Here is a 13,833-nt window from a genome sequence, read left to right as displayed (position 1 = left end):
CATAGTTTATATTCTCTGTTATCTTAAAAAGTATTGGGTTGATAGTTTACCTCCATTTACAATAACGTTGATGGCCGAACTATAACTTATCCCTACTGCATTCCGTGCAAAGCAGGTATAAAGTCCTGATGCGTTGTTGGTAGCATACTTCAGAGTTAGTGTTGGGTTGTCCACAGTAATGCCTTCTGTCCCAACTGTTTCTCTAAATATCCGTCTTATGACACCAGTTACATTATGTTCCCAGTATACAAGATCATGAATGGGTTTGGCTTTAACATGACATATCAGTCCAACGCTGTCACCAAAGCTAACTTCTATTTTCGAAATAGGTACAAATACGTCTGGTAAATCTGAAAACAACAAATTGCTTTTTTATCATAAATTCAGAGGCATGTTAAGAATCTTTAAACGACGATTAACTTCAGACGACTTCAATCACAATTGTTTTTTTTTGGAGACTGGATTCTGCTGACGATAAAACTTTCAACATTCCCATTCACTTAACAAAGTTATGTAATGAAACTTATTAGCAGAATGAAGGAATTTGTCAATGTTTGGTGATCAGTATGTTTGTTTATAGTTTATTAAAGAAAACTCAACCACAGAAGACTGCGTAACAGAGGCATATTATACACAATATTAATTACAACATCGTTCATAATACAAGCAGTATACATTGTTGAATTATACATCTTCAGAAAAAGGTATATTTTTATTACAGTTTTAAATTAGACAAGCATATTTTCTACCATTTGAATAAAAATTGACAGCTTAGACAGCACATTACTAATACAATATTTAAGCATGCCTAGTACGTTTTTACATTTGGATGTTTTAAATTTAATGGAGGTATGAACTTTCCCCTTAAACCCTTTACTTCACAGTTCGTACATGTACATATATGTAAGGAGATGTCATGTTTATTTATTTGTCATTATTATTTCCAAATTAGTTAAGTGATAACTTTATGTTAAAATTCCAAAAATCGTACCTACCACCTATTACTTGAAGAAATATTTGTTCACTGCTGCTAGTTCCAACTGCATTAGTTCCTTGACATGTATAATTTCCATTGTCGTATATTGTAGCATAAGTTATAATTAGTGACGGAAGTTCAGGAGTCAATCCTTGATAACCAACAGATCGTTGATTTATTATTGTTTGAATGCCATTTTCCTCTTTTGTCCAATACACATTGCTGAGTAAAGGGTCAGACAATATGTAACAACCAAGAATAACCTCGTCACCATAAACTGATTCATAAGTATTGTGTTTGACTTGTACAGTTGGTAGACCTTCAAAATATTAAGATTTTCTTGTTATTCAAATATAAAGTTGAGGTTAAAAAATCAAATGTATAAAAACCGCTAGATTAGTATTTAGTAGTTGCTCAATCTTAAACTGACCAATGAATAACAAGCAAAACATGTTTTTGTTTACTCAATGACTACAATCTAGTCTAAAATCTGGATAAAAAATTAGTGCCCTCTATTTCATGAAACATATGTTGCTATATTGATTTATGTGTAAGTTACGTTGTTTTTCAAGTCAAAATTTGACAAAAAGATATCTTAACCCTCTCCCTTTCACACCGGTACAGCTTACCGGTGAAACCAATTTCAAGATTTTTGTGTGACATTTAGACTTGTGTAATCGCCATTTTCTGGCGTACAGATGTGGTTGAGGGCTCAAATTATTCCTCAGATAACCAGCAATGCGATTTAATGTGCATCAAACCTCTATCATTATTAGTTAATAAACAAGTCGCCCCTTACTGATGTGTAATTTTTCTGTAAAAACTATTTATTTTTCTTTGAATTTTGAGGGATATTCTCAAAAAGAAGTGCAAAGAAAACTGCTCTTTTAAGAGGATTTATGTCTTTTTTCAATAACTGTGTATTGAGTTTTTGAAGAATAGTATTAAACTAATAGTTCTAACTTGTACACTAGTTGCAAATGTAATTTTTAGTGTAGCAGCGCAATCACAAACTTGAATTACGCTAAAAATCTGACGTCATTTCTAAAAGATATTATGAGAAAAGAGACAAAAACCGCTAAAATATTCTGAATTTTTTTTGCAAAGTTGAAATAGATGTAACAAAACATGGTTTCGTAAGTGTTGCGGTATACTTAAGTTGAAAAAGCTTTTGTTTGAATAAAGGAACATGTATATTTCAATGAAAAAATGACAGTTTAAAGAGTGGATTCCTCCTAGATTTGCGTAAAAAGCATGCATTTGGCAACAAAAAATTATCATCTGAACACTTAATTCTAAAAAGAAAACAAACTTGATGAGAGTCTTTATATTATTTTTTTTTTAAATTTCTTCCGTAGTAGTAGACTTAAGTACTTAAATTTTGATAAATTCACTACAATGCCAGTGGCGCAGGGGTACGCTGATCTATCCCAAGGCGCTAAGATTGAGAGTTGGATCTCACTGCCGGAGTTGGAAAAATAATTTCCTATATTAAATGTAACTTAACTTAACTTTACTTTCAATTTCAAAAAGGAAACCTACGAAATTTTTTTTAAAAGAATGTGTGTGTGCAAAATTGCCCCCCCCTTTTTTTACCCCCTTTGTTCCATCGGGCTCGGTCAAGGGTGTCCCAGATCAAGCTAGCATTGGTAATTCAATGAATTTTCCCTTGTAAAATCAAAGTTGAGGTTGCTGATTAACTGAAAACGAATTAGAAAAATAACTAGGGTCCAAGTTTGAAATCGGACAAAAAGAGCGTCTAAAATCAATTATTTTGATGTTACGGACATCGATATTTCAAGGCCTATAGCACGTTATGCGTCTATTTATACCACTATGATAACTTATATGACTTTAACAGACTCGAGGCATTGTGTTTCCATCAAAACCTGACCCTATTAGCCCACCAATATGTCTCTGCACGACTTTTTGCCCAAGGATTTCGTATTTTTTCACTTTTTCTCCAACGGTCACGTGACTTTTGGAAATATACCACGTGACCAAAAAATGACGAATTATCTTCAAACTTAATTTTTGGAAATATTTTACCAATTATCTTTCATTTGAGCCCAACATGGCATGTGTATGACCATTGATGCAAATTCTGGATGCATTTAAACTTCGATGATGTATTTTCGATAAGTAAAGGTCTAAAATGCATGAAAGGGAAAGGGTTAATGGAACCAGCATTATATTTTAATTATCAGACACATTAACCTAATTTATCTTAGTTTACCCTGATATGTTCACATATTTTAGCGATTATCATATCATTATGTTTATTTATACAACAAATGGAAGTTTTTAACGACCTTGACGGGTAATACAGCCCTTGCACGGTCGGCCCAGGCTTGCGCCTTTTTGGGCATTAAATAATTTATTTTTTACATAATTTAGAATGAAAAATAAAATTAATAAAATTTTACAGAGCAAACAAATTGAATAAATAAATGAATAAATGAATTGATGAATAAGTAAATAAATAAAGAAATGAAAAGAATATAAAAAAATATATAATAAAATAGTATAAAAATAATTTTGTTTAAATCAAACATTTAATAAATAAATAAATAAATATTAAAAAAAAAATATAAAAATTAATTATTAATAAACACGGTGCCACCAGAAGCAGGAACAGGAGGCCAAGCAAACAGCACTGAACTGCAGCAACGTTGTCCTGGTACACCATCAGCCAAGTAAAGAGCGGATAATTTTGATATGCCAAATAGTGTATGTGAATTTAAATGCCAAATAGTTTGTATAAACCGAAATAAGCCTAAATTTGTGTATGTGAGTTTTGCAAAAAATATTAGTGAGATGTTTTGCATGTACTGAAAAAAAAGAGAAGTACAATAAAATAAAATAAAATAAATAAAAAACCAAAGGGTGTATGTAAAGTGTTGACTGCTTTGTGCTAGCCTACCGTAGTTGCAGGACTTTATAGTGCTAGTACGCTGGAACGCTATCCGCAGGAAGACAGCGCCCCACGATGTTTATTTATGATTATGTATGGTTTTTTATATAGTGTGTCAAACCAGTGTCGTTCTCAACGTGCTAAGAGTGTAACCAAACTTTAATCTTAAAACAACTTAACTTACCCCCATTCACATCTACAGTAATTGAATTACTTTTTACCGTCCCGACATCATTTCTGGCAAAACAGGTAAATACTCCAGATTCAGATGTAGTCATATGCATGATAGTAAGAGATGAGTTATCAATGTGTCTTCCATTAGTCTTAGAATCAAGTCTTGTTATAATTCCATTGTTTGAGTACTGCCAATATATTTCCCTGATAGGATATTCCCTTAAGGATCTAATGTAAGAAGCAAGTGTGAGAGAACCTCCATATTTGACCAGTATGGTTTTATCCGAATGTATTTGTACTATTGGAAATTTGATGTCTGTAATTTAAAACATCAGTGAAGTAGTAAAATTAGATATGCATTCTAAAAAATGGGATATAAAACACTCGTGGTATATTCAACATATAGCAGGATATGGATTTATGGAATGTTGATACTTAGAAAGGCAAAGTAAGCAATTGTAAAGGTCGAATAATTTGATTATTTGTAAAATTTGTTCTTAACTCATCCTTATTATAATTTATTTCAAGTTCAGATATATATTATAACTAAGACTGAGGGTCATACGGTACAGGTTTTATTTCAAGTCATATTTGTTTTTTTTTAATAATCTTCATATGAAACAAATTCAAATGTCGTCTTATCATGTTTTTTTTTGGGTCATACAAAGCCTCGTCCACCCAATATGTCCTATATGTCACAGTTGGAAATTAAAAAAAAAATAAAAATTCACAACAGCAACCTTTTACCGCCCCTCCCCGTTATTAAACGTATCGAATGTCCATTCAATGTATACGTATCGAATGTCCATTCAATGTATATATTGTATCTCTTATCTAAAAAAATAATGATATATTTTATTTTTAATTCGTTATAAAGCGTTGATTTCCATGGTGATGACGATTGCTATTTAAAAGAACATCATATCTAAACGTAGCAAAATATTTTGCATACAAGCATAAAACTTCCTGATAACATCAGTTTCAGGATAGTTTTTTTTGTTCAAATCAGAGGTTTTGTTATTTTACAAAATATAGTGAAATCATAAAAATAATATATTTTCTATGTATGTTGGCATCTTTTTATTTCTAAATGAACCCAGTATGACTTCTTCCAACAACACTAAACAATGATACTACATTTCCGTATTGTCATACATGACAATGTCTTTCAATTTGTCTTTAAGTTTGGAATTTGGTTTACCAAAGTGAAGGGCAGACAAATGAAATGTGTTTACACTAAAACCATGATCGCTAGTGAAGTGGGGTTTATGATGAGTGAGTGTAAATTGTCAAGACCTCATTCCGTTATCAACCAGTGAACGTAATGTCATTTACATAGAGAACGATTCTATGAGTTGCCTTATTTACTAGGACAACAATATATTTGTCAAATAGTCAACATTACAAGGTTGAATAATAAAGCCTTTATTCATTTCAGTAATCAAAAAATAACAATACAAACGCGCATGGCAATAGCTTGATCGTCGTTATCGAATAATGATAATACTTTTTTTTACATAACATGAATACAATGATGGAAATGAATTGACCGGTTAAGGAACTGAGACTAGATCCCAAAAGTTAATATGTAGAATAAGGATTGTTCAAAGCAGTCAAAATTATGAAACCCTCTGAACAGTTCATACAACTAAACATTGAAAATTTGATAAATCATACCTCCTTCCACAGTCAGGTTTATTTCATTACTGCGAGCCAATCCTACAGCATTTAAAGCAAAACAAATATAAATTCCAGCATCGAATTCTTTTGCTTCTTTTATTGTCAATGATGGTTTTCTAGCGGCAGAACCACCAATGCCAGGATTGTTCGATGTTAAATTTGTTGTTGTTCCATTATGTTCCTTTTGCCAGTAGACGATGATATCCGGTGGGTCAGATATTATACTGCAATCTAGAGTTACATCGTGGCCATATCCAATGGTGACGGTTATATCTTTTACTGATACAACTGGAACGCCTGCATAAAAAATTGTCATAAAGTTTACCCTTTGAAACTACAAGAATGTTGAAATAGGAAAATAGTTTTGTTCAGAACATTTATTAACTTTGATGTACAAATTAGAATTTCGCAAATAGACGTGTTGGTGTTACTCTCTTTATGTGTGGTCAAAATGATAATGACAACATAAAAGGTATAACATGTCAAACTTAATTATTTGATAAATGACACTTTATTTCCTTGAGTAGAGTTTCGAGTCATTTTTTGATGTAACACAATTGAGGTTTGACTTTTTAGCTCACCTGGCCCGAAGGGCCAAGTGAGCTTTTCCTATCACTTGGTGTCCGTCGTCCGTCGTCCGTCGTCGTTAACTTTTACAAAAATCTTCTCCTCTGAAACTACTGGGCCAAATTAAACCAAACTTGGCCACAATCATCATTGGGGTATCTAGTTTAAAAAATGTTTGGCGTGACCCGGCCAACCAACCAAGATGGCCGCCATGGCTAAAAATAGAACATAGGGGTAAAATGCAGTTTTTGGCTTATAACTCAAAAACCAAAGCATTTAGAGGAAATCTGATATTGTGCAAAATTGTTTATCAGGTCAGGATCTTTCCGCTCTCAAATTTTCAGATGAATCCGACAACCCGTTTTGGGGTTGTTGCCCCTGAATTGGTAATTTTGGGGAATTTTAGGGAATTTTTGCTGTTTTTGGTTATTATCTTGAATATTATTATAAATAGAGAAAAACTGTAAACAGCAATAATGTTCAGCAAAGTTAGATATACAAATAAGTCAACATGACCAAAATGATCAGTTGACCCCCTTTATAGTCAATTTTTAACCATTTTTCGTAAATCTTAGAAATCTTTTACAAAAATCTTCTCCTCTGAAACTACTGGACCAAAATTAATCCAAACTTGGCCACAATCATCTTTGAGATATCTAGTTTAAAAAATGTGTGGCGTGACCCGGCCATCCAACCTAGATGGCCGCCATGGCTAAAAATAGAACATAGGGGTAAAATGCAGTTTTTGGCTTATAACTCAAAAACCAAAGCATTTAGAGCAAATCTGACATGGGATAAAACTGTTAATCAAGTCAAGATCTATCTGTCCTGAAATTTTCAGATGAATCGGACAATCTGTTGTTGGGTTGCTTCCCCTCAATTGGTATTTTTAAGGAAATTTTGCTGTTTTTGGTTATTATCTTAAATATTATTATAGATAGAGATAAACTGTAAACAGCAATAATGTTCAGCAAAGTAAGATTTACAAATACGTCAACATGAACGAAATGGTCAGTTGACCCCTTTAGGAGTTATTGCCCTTGATAGTCAAATTTTAACCACTTTTCGTAAATCTTATTAATCTTTTACAAAAATCTTCTCTGAAACTACTGAGCCAAATTAAACCAAACTTGGCCACAATCATCATTGGGGTATATCGTTTAAAAAATGTGTCCGGTGACCCTGCCAATCAAGCAAGATGGCCGCCATGTCTTAAAATAGAACGTAGGGGTAAAATACAGTTTTTGGCTTATAACTCACAAACTAAAGCATTTAGAGCAAATCTGACATCGGTTTAATTGTTTATCTGGTCAAGATCTATCTGCCCTGAAATTGTCAGATGAATCAGACAACCCGTTGTTGGGTTGCTGCCCCTGAATTGGTAATTTTAATGAAATTTTGCTGTTTTTATACGACCCCAAAAAGATGAGGGTATGATGTCGTCGTCTGTGTCGTCTGCGTCGTCTGCGTCGTCAGCGTCGTCTGCGTCGTCGTCGTCCGAAGACACTTTAATTTCCGGATAATAAATTTAGTTTAAGTGAATAGATCTTAATGACATTTCAATACCACAAAAGGAAGATTGGGATTTATTTTGGGGATGATGGTCCAAACCGTTTAGGAATTAGGGGCCCAAAAGGGGCCAAAACAAGCAATTTTCTAGTTTCAGGATAATAACTTGTTTACCAGTATTTCAATTGCTCTGAAAATATACTGCAATGTTTAAAATCACAAGTAGAAGGTTTGGATTCATTTAAGGGGTTATGGTGCCAAAGTTTAGGAATTAAGGGCCAAAAAGGGGCCAAAACAAGCATTTTTCTAGTTTCCAGACAATACCTTGTGTGTAATTGCATGGATCTCTCTGAAATTGTACCACAATGTACCATATAACAAAGGGGAGGCTGGGATTAGGTTTTGGGTTAATTGCCCAAAATATGTAAGAATTAAGGGCTAAAAAAAGGGCCAAAAAGAAGCATGTTTCTAGTTTCCAAACAATCATGACAATAACTTGTGTTTAAGTGTATGGATCTCTCTGAAATCGTACTACAAGGTTCAATATTACAAAGGAAAGCATGGGATTGAGTTTAAGGGTTATTTCTCCAAGGGGGGGGGGGGGTTTCAATAAATTAGGGGGATCTAAGTTTGCCATTTTTTAAGGGATTTTTTTTTCAACATTTTTCAAATTTCAAATTTTGAAAAGTTTTAATAAGAAATATTCAATTGCACAGTATTGTGCAATAGATGTGTTAGATCTTGAACCACATTAATTTTGTGGCAAAAACCTATATTATGTCAAAAATTTGATCACAATCAAAATTCAGACAGTATCAAGCTTGAATATTGTGACCAAATTTGCCCCAACTGTTCAGGTTTCGACCACTGGGGTCGAATAAAGCAGCGCCCTGCGGAGCACCTGGTTGGTTATTATCTTGAATATTATTATAGAGATAAACTGTAAACAGCAATAATGTTCAGCATAGTAAGATTTACAAATAAGTCAGCACGATCGAAATGGTCAGTTGACCCCTTTAGGAGTTATTGCCCTTTATAGTCAATTTTTAACCATTTTTTCGAATATTTTAGTAATCTTTTACAAAAATCTTCTCCTCTAAAACTACTGGGTCAAATTAATCAAAACTTGGCCACAATCATCTTTGGGGTATCTAATTTAAAAAAATGTGTCCGGTGACCCGGCCATCCAACCAAAATGACTGCCACGGCTAAAAAAGAACATAGGGGTAAAATGCAGTTTTTGGCTTATAACTCAAAACCCGAAGCATTTATAGAAAATATGATAGGGTTAAATTGTCTATCAGGTCAAGATCTATATGCCCTGATATTTTCACATCGATCGGACAACCCGATGTTGGTTTACTGCCCTGAATTGGTAATTTTAAGGAAATTTTGCCGTTTTTTGTAATTATCTTGAATATTATTATAGATAGTGATAAACTGTAAACAGCAATAATGTTCAGCAAAACAAGATCTATAAATAAGTTTTTCATGAACAAAATAGTCAATTGACCCCTTAAGGAGTTATTGCCCTTTATAGTTAATTTTTAGCATTTTTCATAAATGTTTGTAGATTTTTAGAAAATATTTTCCACTGTAATTACTGGGCCAAGTTCATTATAGATAGAGATAATTGTAGCAACAAGAATGTTCAGTAAAGTTAGATCTACAAACACATCACCATCACCAAAACACAATTATGTCATGAATTTATCTGTGTCCATTGTTTAATATGCACATAGACCAAGGTGAGCGACACAGGCTCTTGAGAGCCTCTAGTTTTTAAATGTGACTTGGATGGAGAGTTGTCTCATTGACACTCATATCACATCTTCTTATGATCTATGTAAGCTATTTGTCGTAACCGAATATCTTTGTATGCAGTTAATACGCTTGTGTTTTTTATGCCCCAACTACGATAGTAGAGGTGCATTATGTTTTCTGGTCTGTGGGTCCGTTCGTCCGTCTGTTCGTCCGTCCGTTTGTTCGTCCCGCTTCAGGTTAATGTTTTTGGTCAAGGTAGTTTTTGATGAAGTTGAAGTCCAATCAAATTGAAACTTTGTACACATGTTTCCCATGATATGATCTTTCTAATTTTAATTCTAAATTAAAGTTTTGACCCCAATTACATAGTCCACTGACATAGAAAATGATAGTGCAAAGTTCAGGTTAAAGTTTTGATCAAGGTTTTTGGTCAAGGTAGTTTTTGATGAAGTTAAAGTCACATCAACTTGAAACTTAGTACACATGTTCCCTATGATATGATCTTTCTAATTTGAATTCCAAATGAGAGTTTTGACCCCAATTGCATGGTCCAATAATGCGAGAGTGGCATGAGTGTACTATGGACACATTCTTGTTTTGATAGTTTATCTGTTAACCTGTATTAATATAGTAGAAAGGTCGATTGCAGGATAAAACGAAGTAAAAAAATATGCTGTAAACCCTGTATAATTATTCGACATCTGATTGACAACATTTTACGGATTTTTTTCATACAACTAAGGATATATACATATTTTGATAACTATAACAAATGATATATTTACATATGTTACATACAGATGAATTTACTCATAAATACCAGGATCAAAATTTTGTACGCAAGACGCTCTTCTATAGCTACACAAAACTCAAATGATACACCCAAATCAGAATAGTAAAAGAGGCCAGTAGAAGCATTATCATTGACTATCATAATCATTATGATAATATGCTTTTGAACATGTCGATATCTAAAAATATGTGTAACATAAATCAATTTCTCAAAATTCAACGGTCACCCCCATTTTTCAACCAAGGATTTTTACTTCCACAATATACGGATTTACTTTAACCCTCAGCAAGTTATAAACATTGTATCTATGGTAGATCTAATCCTCATTTAAAAATTTAAGATACTTACTTCCAAATACTGACAAATTTGTATTTTGGCTATGACCAGATCCAAGAAGATTGTCTGCATAACATGTATACAATCCTGAATCAGCTGTATGCGTATTTATCAAAGTCAAAGAAGGTACAGAGTGCGATACGCCATACACTCTTTGATCAATAGATGTAATATTTATTGTTGAATCATCTGTTTGCTTCTGCCAGTAAACATTTGTGACATGCGGAACTGCGGTAATGCTACATTCGAGAGTAACATTTTGTCCGTGTTGCACATTGTAATATTTCGATTTAACTGTTAAGCTGGGAATATCTGACAAAATTTAAAAAAATGTTTTTTCATCAGCATGCATGTACATACGTTATATTTATTAACAAATAAGTTAGTATTATACAAGAGGGGCAATAGATACAAGAGGAACATTCAAACTTATAGATCGAAAATAAACTGACAACGCCATATCTAAAAAAGAAAGAGACAAACAGACAAATAATACACACAAGTCACAAGACTCAACAGATAGAAATAAAGACTAAACAACACGAACCCCATCAAAAAACCAGGTCAGGTGCTATGGAAGAATAAGCTGATCCTGCTTAAGATGTGGCAACCGTCGTGTTGCTCATGTTATTAAAAATCCGATAGACAGTTTCAGTATGTCACATTTGTGAAAAGGGAACGGATTGCTGTTACGACATAAGGAACATATTCGATATCAACCAACCCATGCTGGTGTCCGTAAAATTTACGAAGGGATTATGTCAAAAATCATACACGAACAAATTTCTAAAACTATATTGACTTATTGTTCTAGTATATACAACATAATCATCTGTATTTTGTTTTTTTGTGATGATGCAGCTAGTGTGGACACACATCAACTATAAGAGGGACAAAATACGAAACAACAAAATACTGAAGTGCAACAAGAAACAAAAGACAATGCAACACACTCAGAAACGAACTATAAGATAAGAACTGCCATTTTCCTGACTTGGCTGAGGACATTTTAAGAAAAACAATGGTGGATTGTCTGTACCAAGTCAGTCATATCACAGTTGTTTTTCATTCGTTTGATGTGTTTTGGGCTTTTGATTTTGCCATTTGATTAGGGATTTTTTATTTTAAATTTTCGTCGTAGTTCAGTTGTTTCTGTGATTTTACTTGTACTTGGTTGCTTTCCAAACTTCGTGCTTTTATGGCAATGTTAAATATACTATTTAAATGACAACATTACATTTCAGAACTATATAATAATAGTTGTCCTAGGTACCAGGCTTATAATTTAATACACTCGACGTGCGGTGCGTTTCGTCTGCATAAGACTCATAAGGGACGCTTAGATCAAAATAGCTAGAAAGCCAAACAAGTGCACAGTTAAAAAGCATTGATTATCCATAATTCTAAATACGGTTAAGGTTGACTATGCCTGGGATGAATCAATCCTTTTATCTAAAATAATCCATACTTTTACAAACAGAAAATTTATATGACAATATAATTGAAAATCATGTCAACACCGAAGTGCTGAATAACCACTAAATAAAAACGAATATGTAAAACAAGCAAGGTCAGCACCTAAAAATAACACAATAGGACAACGCTTTGTTTGTCGCGACTAAATCGACGCCACAAATGTGACGTCACAGTTAAATTTCTAAACAAATTGATATAGTTTATGATCAGGTTTGTAATCATGGTATACAATGTATTTTATAACAATTTTTAGACTATTAAATAAATACAGAATTGTGTTAATTATTAAATAATTAATTGTAGTATCTAGCTATATCGGTATGTCTTCTAAATTCAACAATTCAAATAATTTGTGTACGTTTAGTGTGTTTAAACTAGAATCTTATAAATGAACTGGGTGATAAATTATCTTTACTTTAACATACAAATATAGTTTCTGACTTTTTCACCTTTGATTGCTAGCTTTTATTTTTGTCGGTTTTTATGTGCTTCCTTCTCATGAATTTTCACTGTAGTTCGGTAAATTAAAAAAAAAATAGTAATGTAAGTATTCCTCTGTTTAACAGTATTAAAAGGATTTAAAAAAAAAAAAAAAATTCGGAATACAAATTAACAACGCGGGAAACACAGATTCTATTAGAGGGAAACAACGGAAGAACAGAAACACTTAAGTGAAAATAAAAGAAATACTAATGCAACATACATAGAAACGAACTATATATATTTGATTACAACTGTCATATTCCGAACTTGGTATCCTTTTTTATGTTTCTCTTATATTTAATTTGTCTGTAGACTTTTAAATTTTGAAGGTAGTACGATGAATAACCAACAGTGCATGCCATTTGAGTACACGTAACATGAAAACTCCTTGTATTCTTCTTGTCATTATATCTATTTCTGAGTTTAGGTCGTCAAAAGGGTAATATATATTCACATATGTCGTTTGAACAAATTGCAGCAGGTATAACTTCCAGATTTAAAATAATCGTATATTTCTATTCAATAACAATATTTCATTCTCGATTTCTAGTGAGTTTCAATTTGATTGTTAAAAATTACTTTAATAATGAATATGAAACAATGTTACTTAATATCATACATTGATAATGAGAATAGTTTGGTTATGCTATATTTTCTAATATGAAAATACTTACCTCCAATTACTGTAAGATTGATTGGTTGACTATGAACAGTAGACTGATAATCTTTGGCAGAGCAAGTATATTGGCCGCTATCTTCAAATGTAGCAAATGTAATATCAAATGAAGGATTTTCAACTGGCTTGTTCTGTTCCATTATGCCTCCACTAAAATTCTTTGTCCAAAATACATGTACAGTTTGGAATTTTTTATCAGGTATAATAGTACACTCAAGGTTAACATGATTGCCATATTCTTCCACGTAGTAGGTTTTGTTTACGTGCACCTGCAGTTTTCCTATAATACAAAGTTTTATTTTAAAGTAAAACGTAATGCATGAATCTGAAAGTGCGACGAAAGATACCAGAGGGAGAGTCAAACTCGTAGATACAAAATAAATTGACAAAGCTATGGCTAAAAGTAAAAAGACAAACAGACAAATGATAGTAAACAAGTATTTTCGAAATAATGTGTATTGAAAATCAAAAATAACCTTCACTAT

General features: G+C 32.7%; 1 protein-coding gene across 1 annotated transcript; it reads right to left on the bottom strand.

Moving 5' to 3' along the window:
• Window positions 1–5,712: 5,712 nt before the first annotated feature.
• Window positions 5,713–13,628, bottom strand: LOC139505951 (vascular cell adhesion protein 1-like; the record flags this gene model as incomplete). Its single annotated transcript, XM_071295276.1, has 2 exons — window positions 5,713–6,041; window positions 13,347–13,628. Coding segments are annotated over 2 exons (611 nt in total), but the record flags the coding sequence as incomplete, so codon positions are not given.
• Between the last annotated feature and the right edge of the window lie 205 nt (window positions 13,629–13,833).

This window comes from Mytilus edulis, unplaced genomic scaffold, assembly GCF_963676685.1.
Source record: "Mytilus edulis unplaced genomic scaffold, xbMytEdul2.2 SCAFFOLD_2393, whole genome shotgun sequence".
NCBI lineage: Eukaryota > Metazoa > Mollusca > Bivalvia > Mytilida > Mytilidae > Mytilus > Mytilus edulis.
Note: the sequence above shows the minus strand (reverse complement) of the source record. Positions and strands in the feature narration are given on the sequence as shown.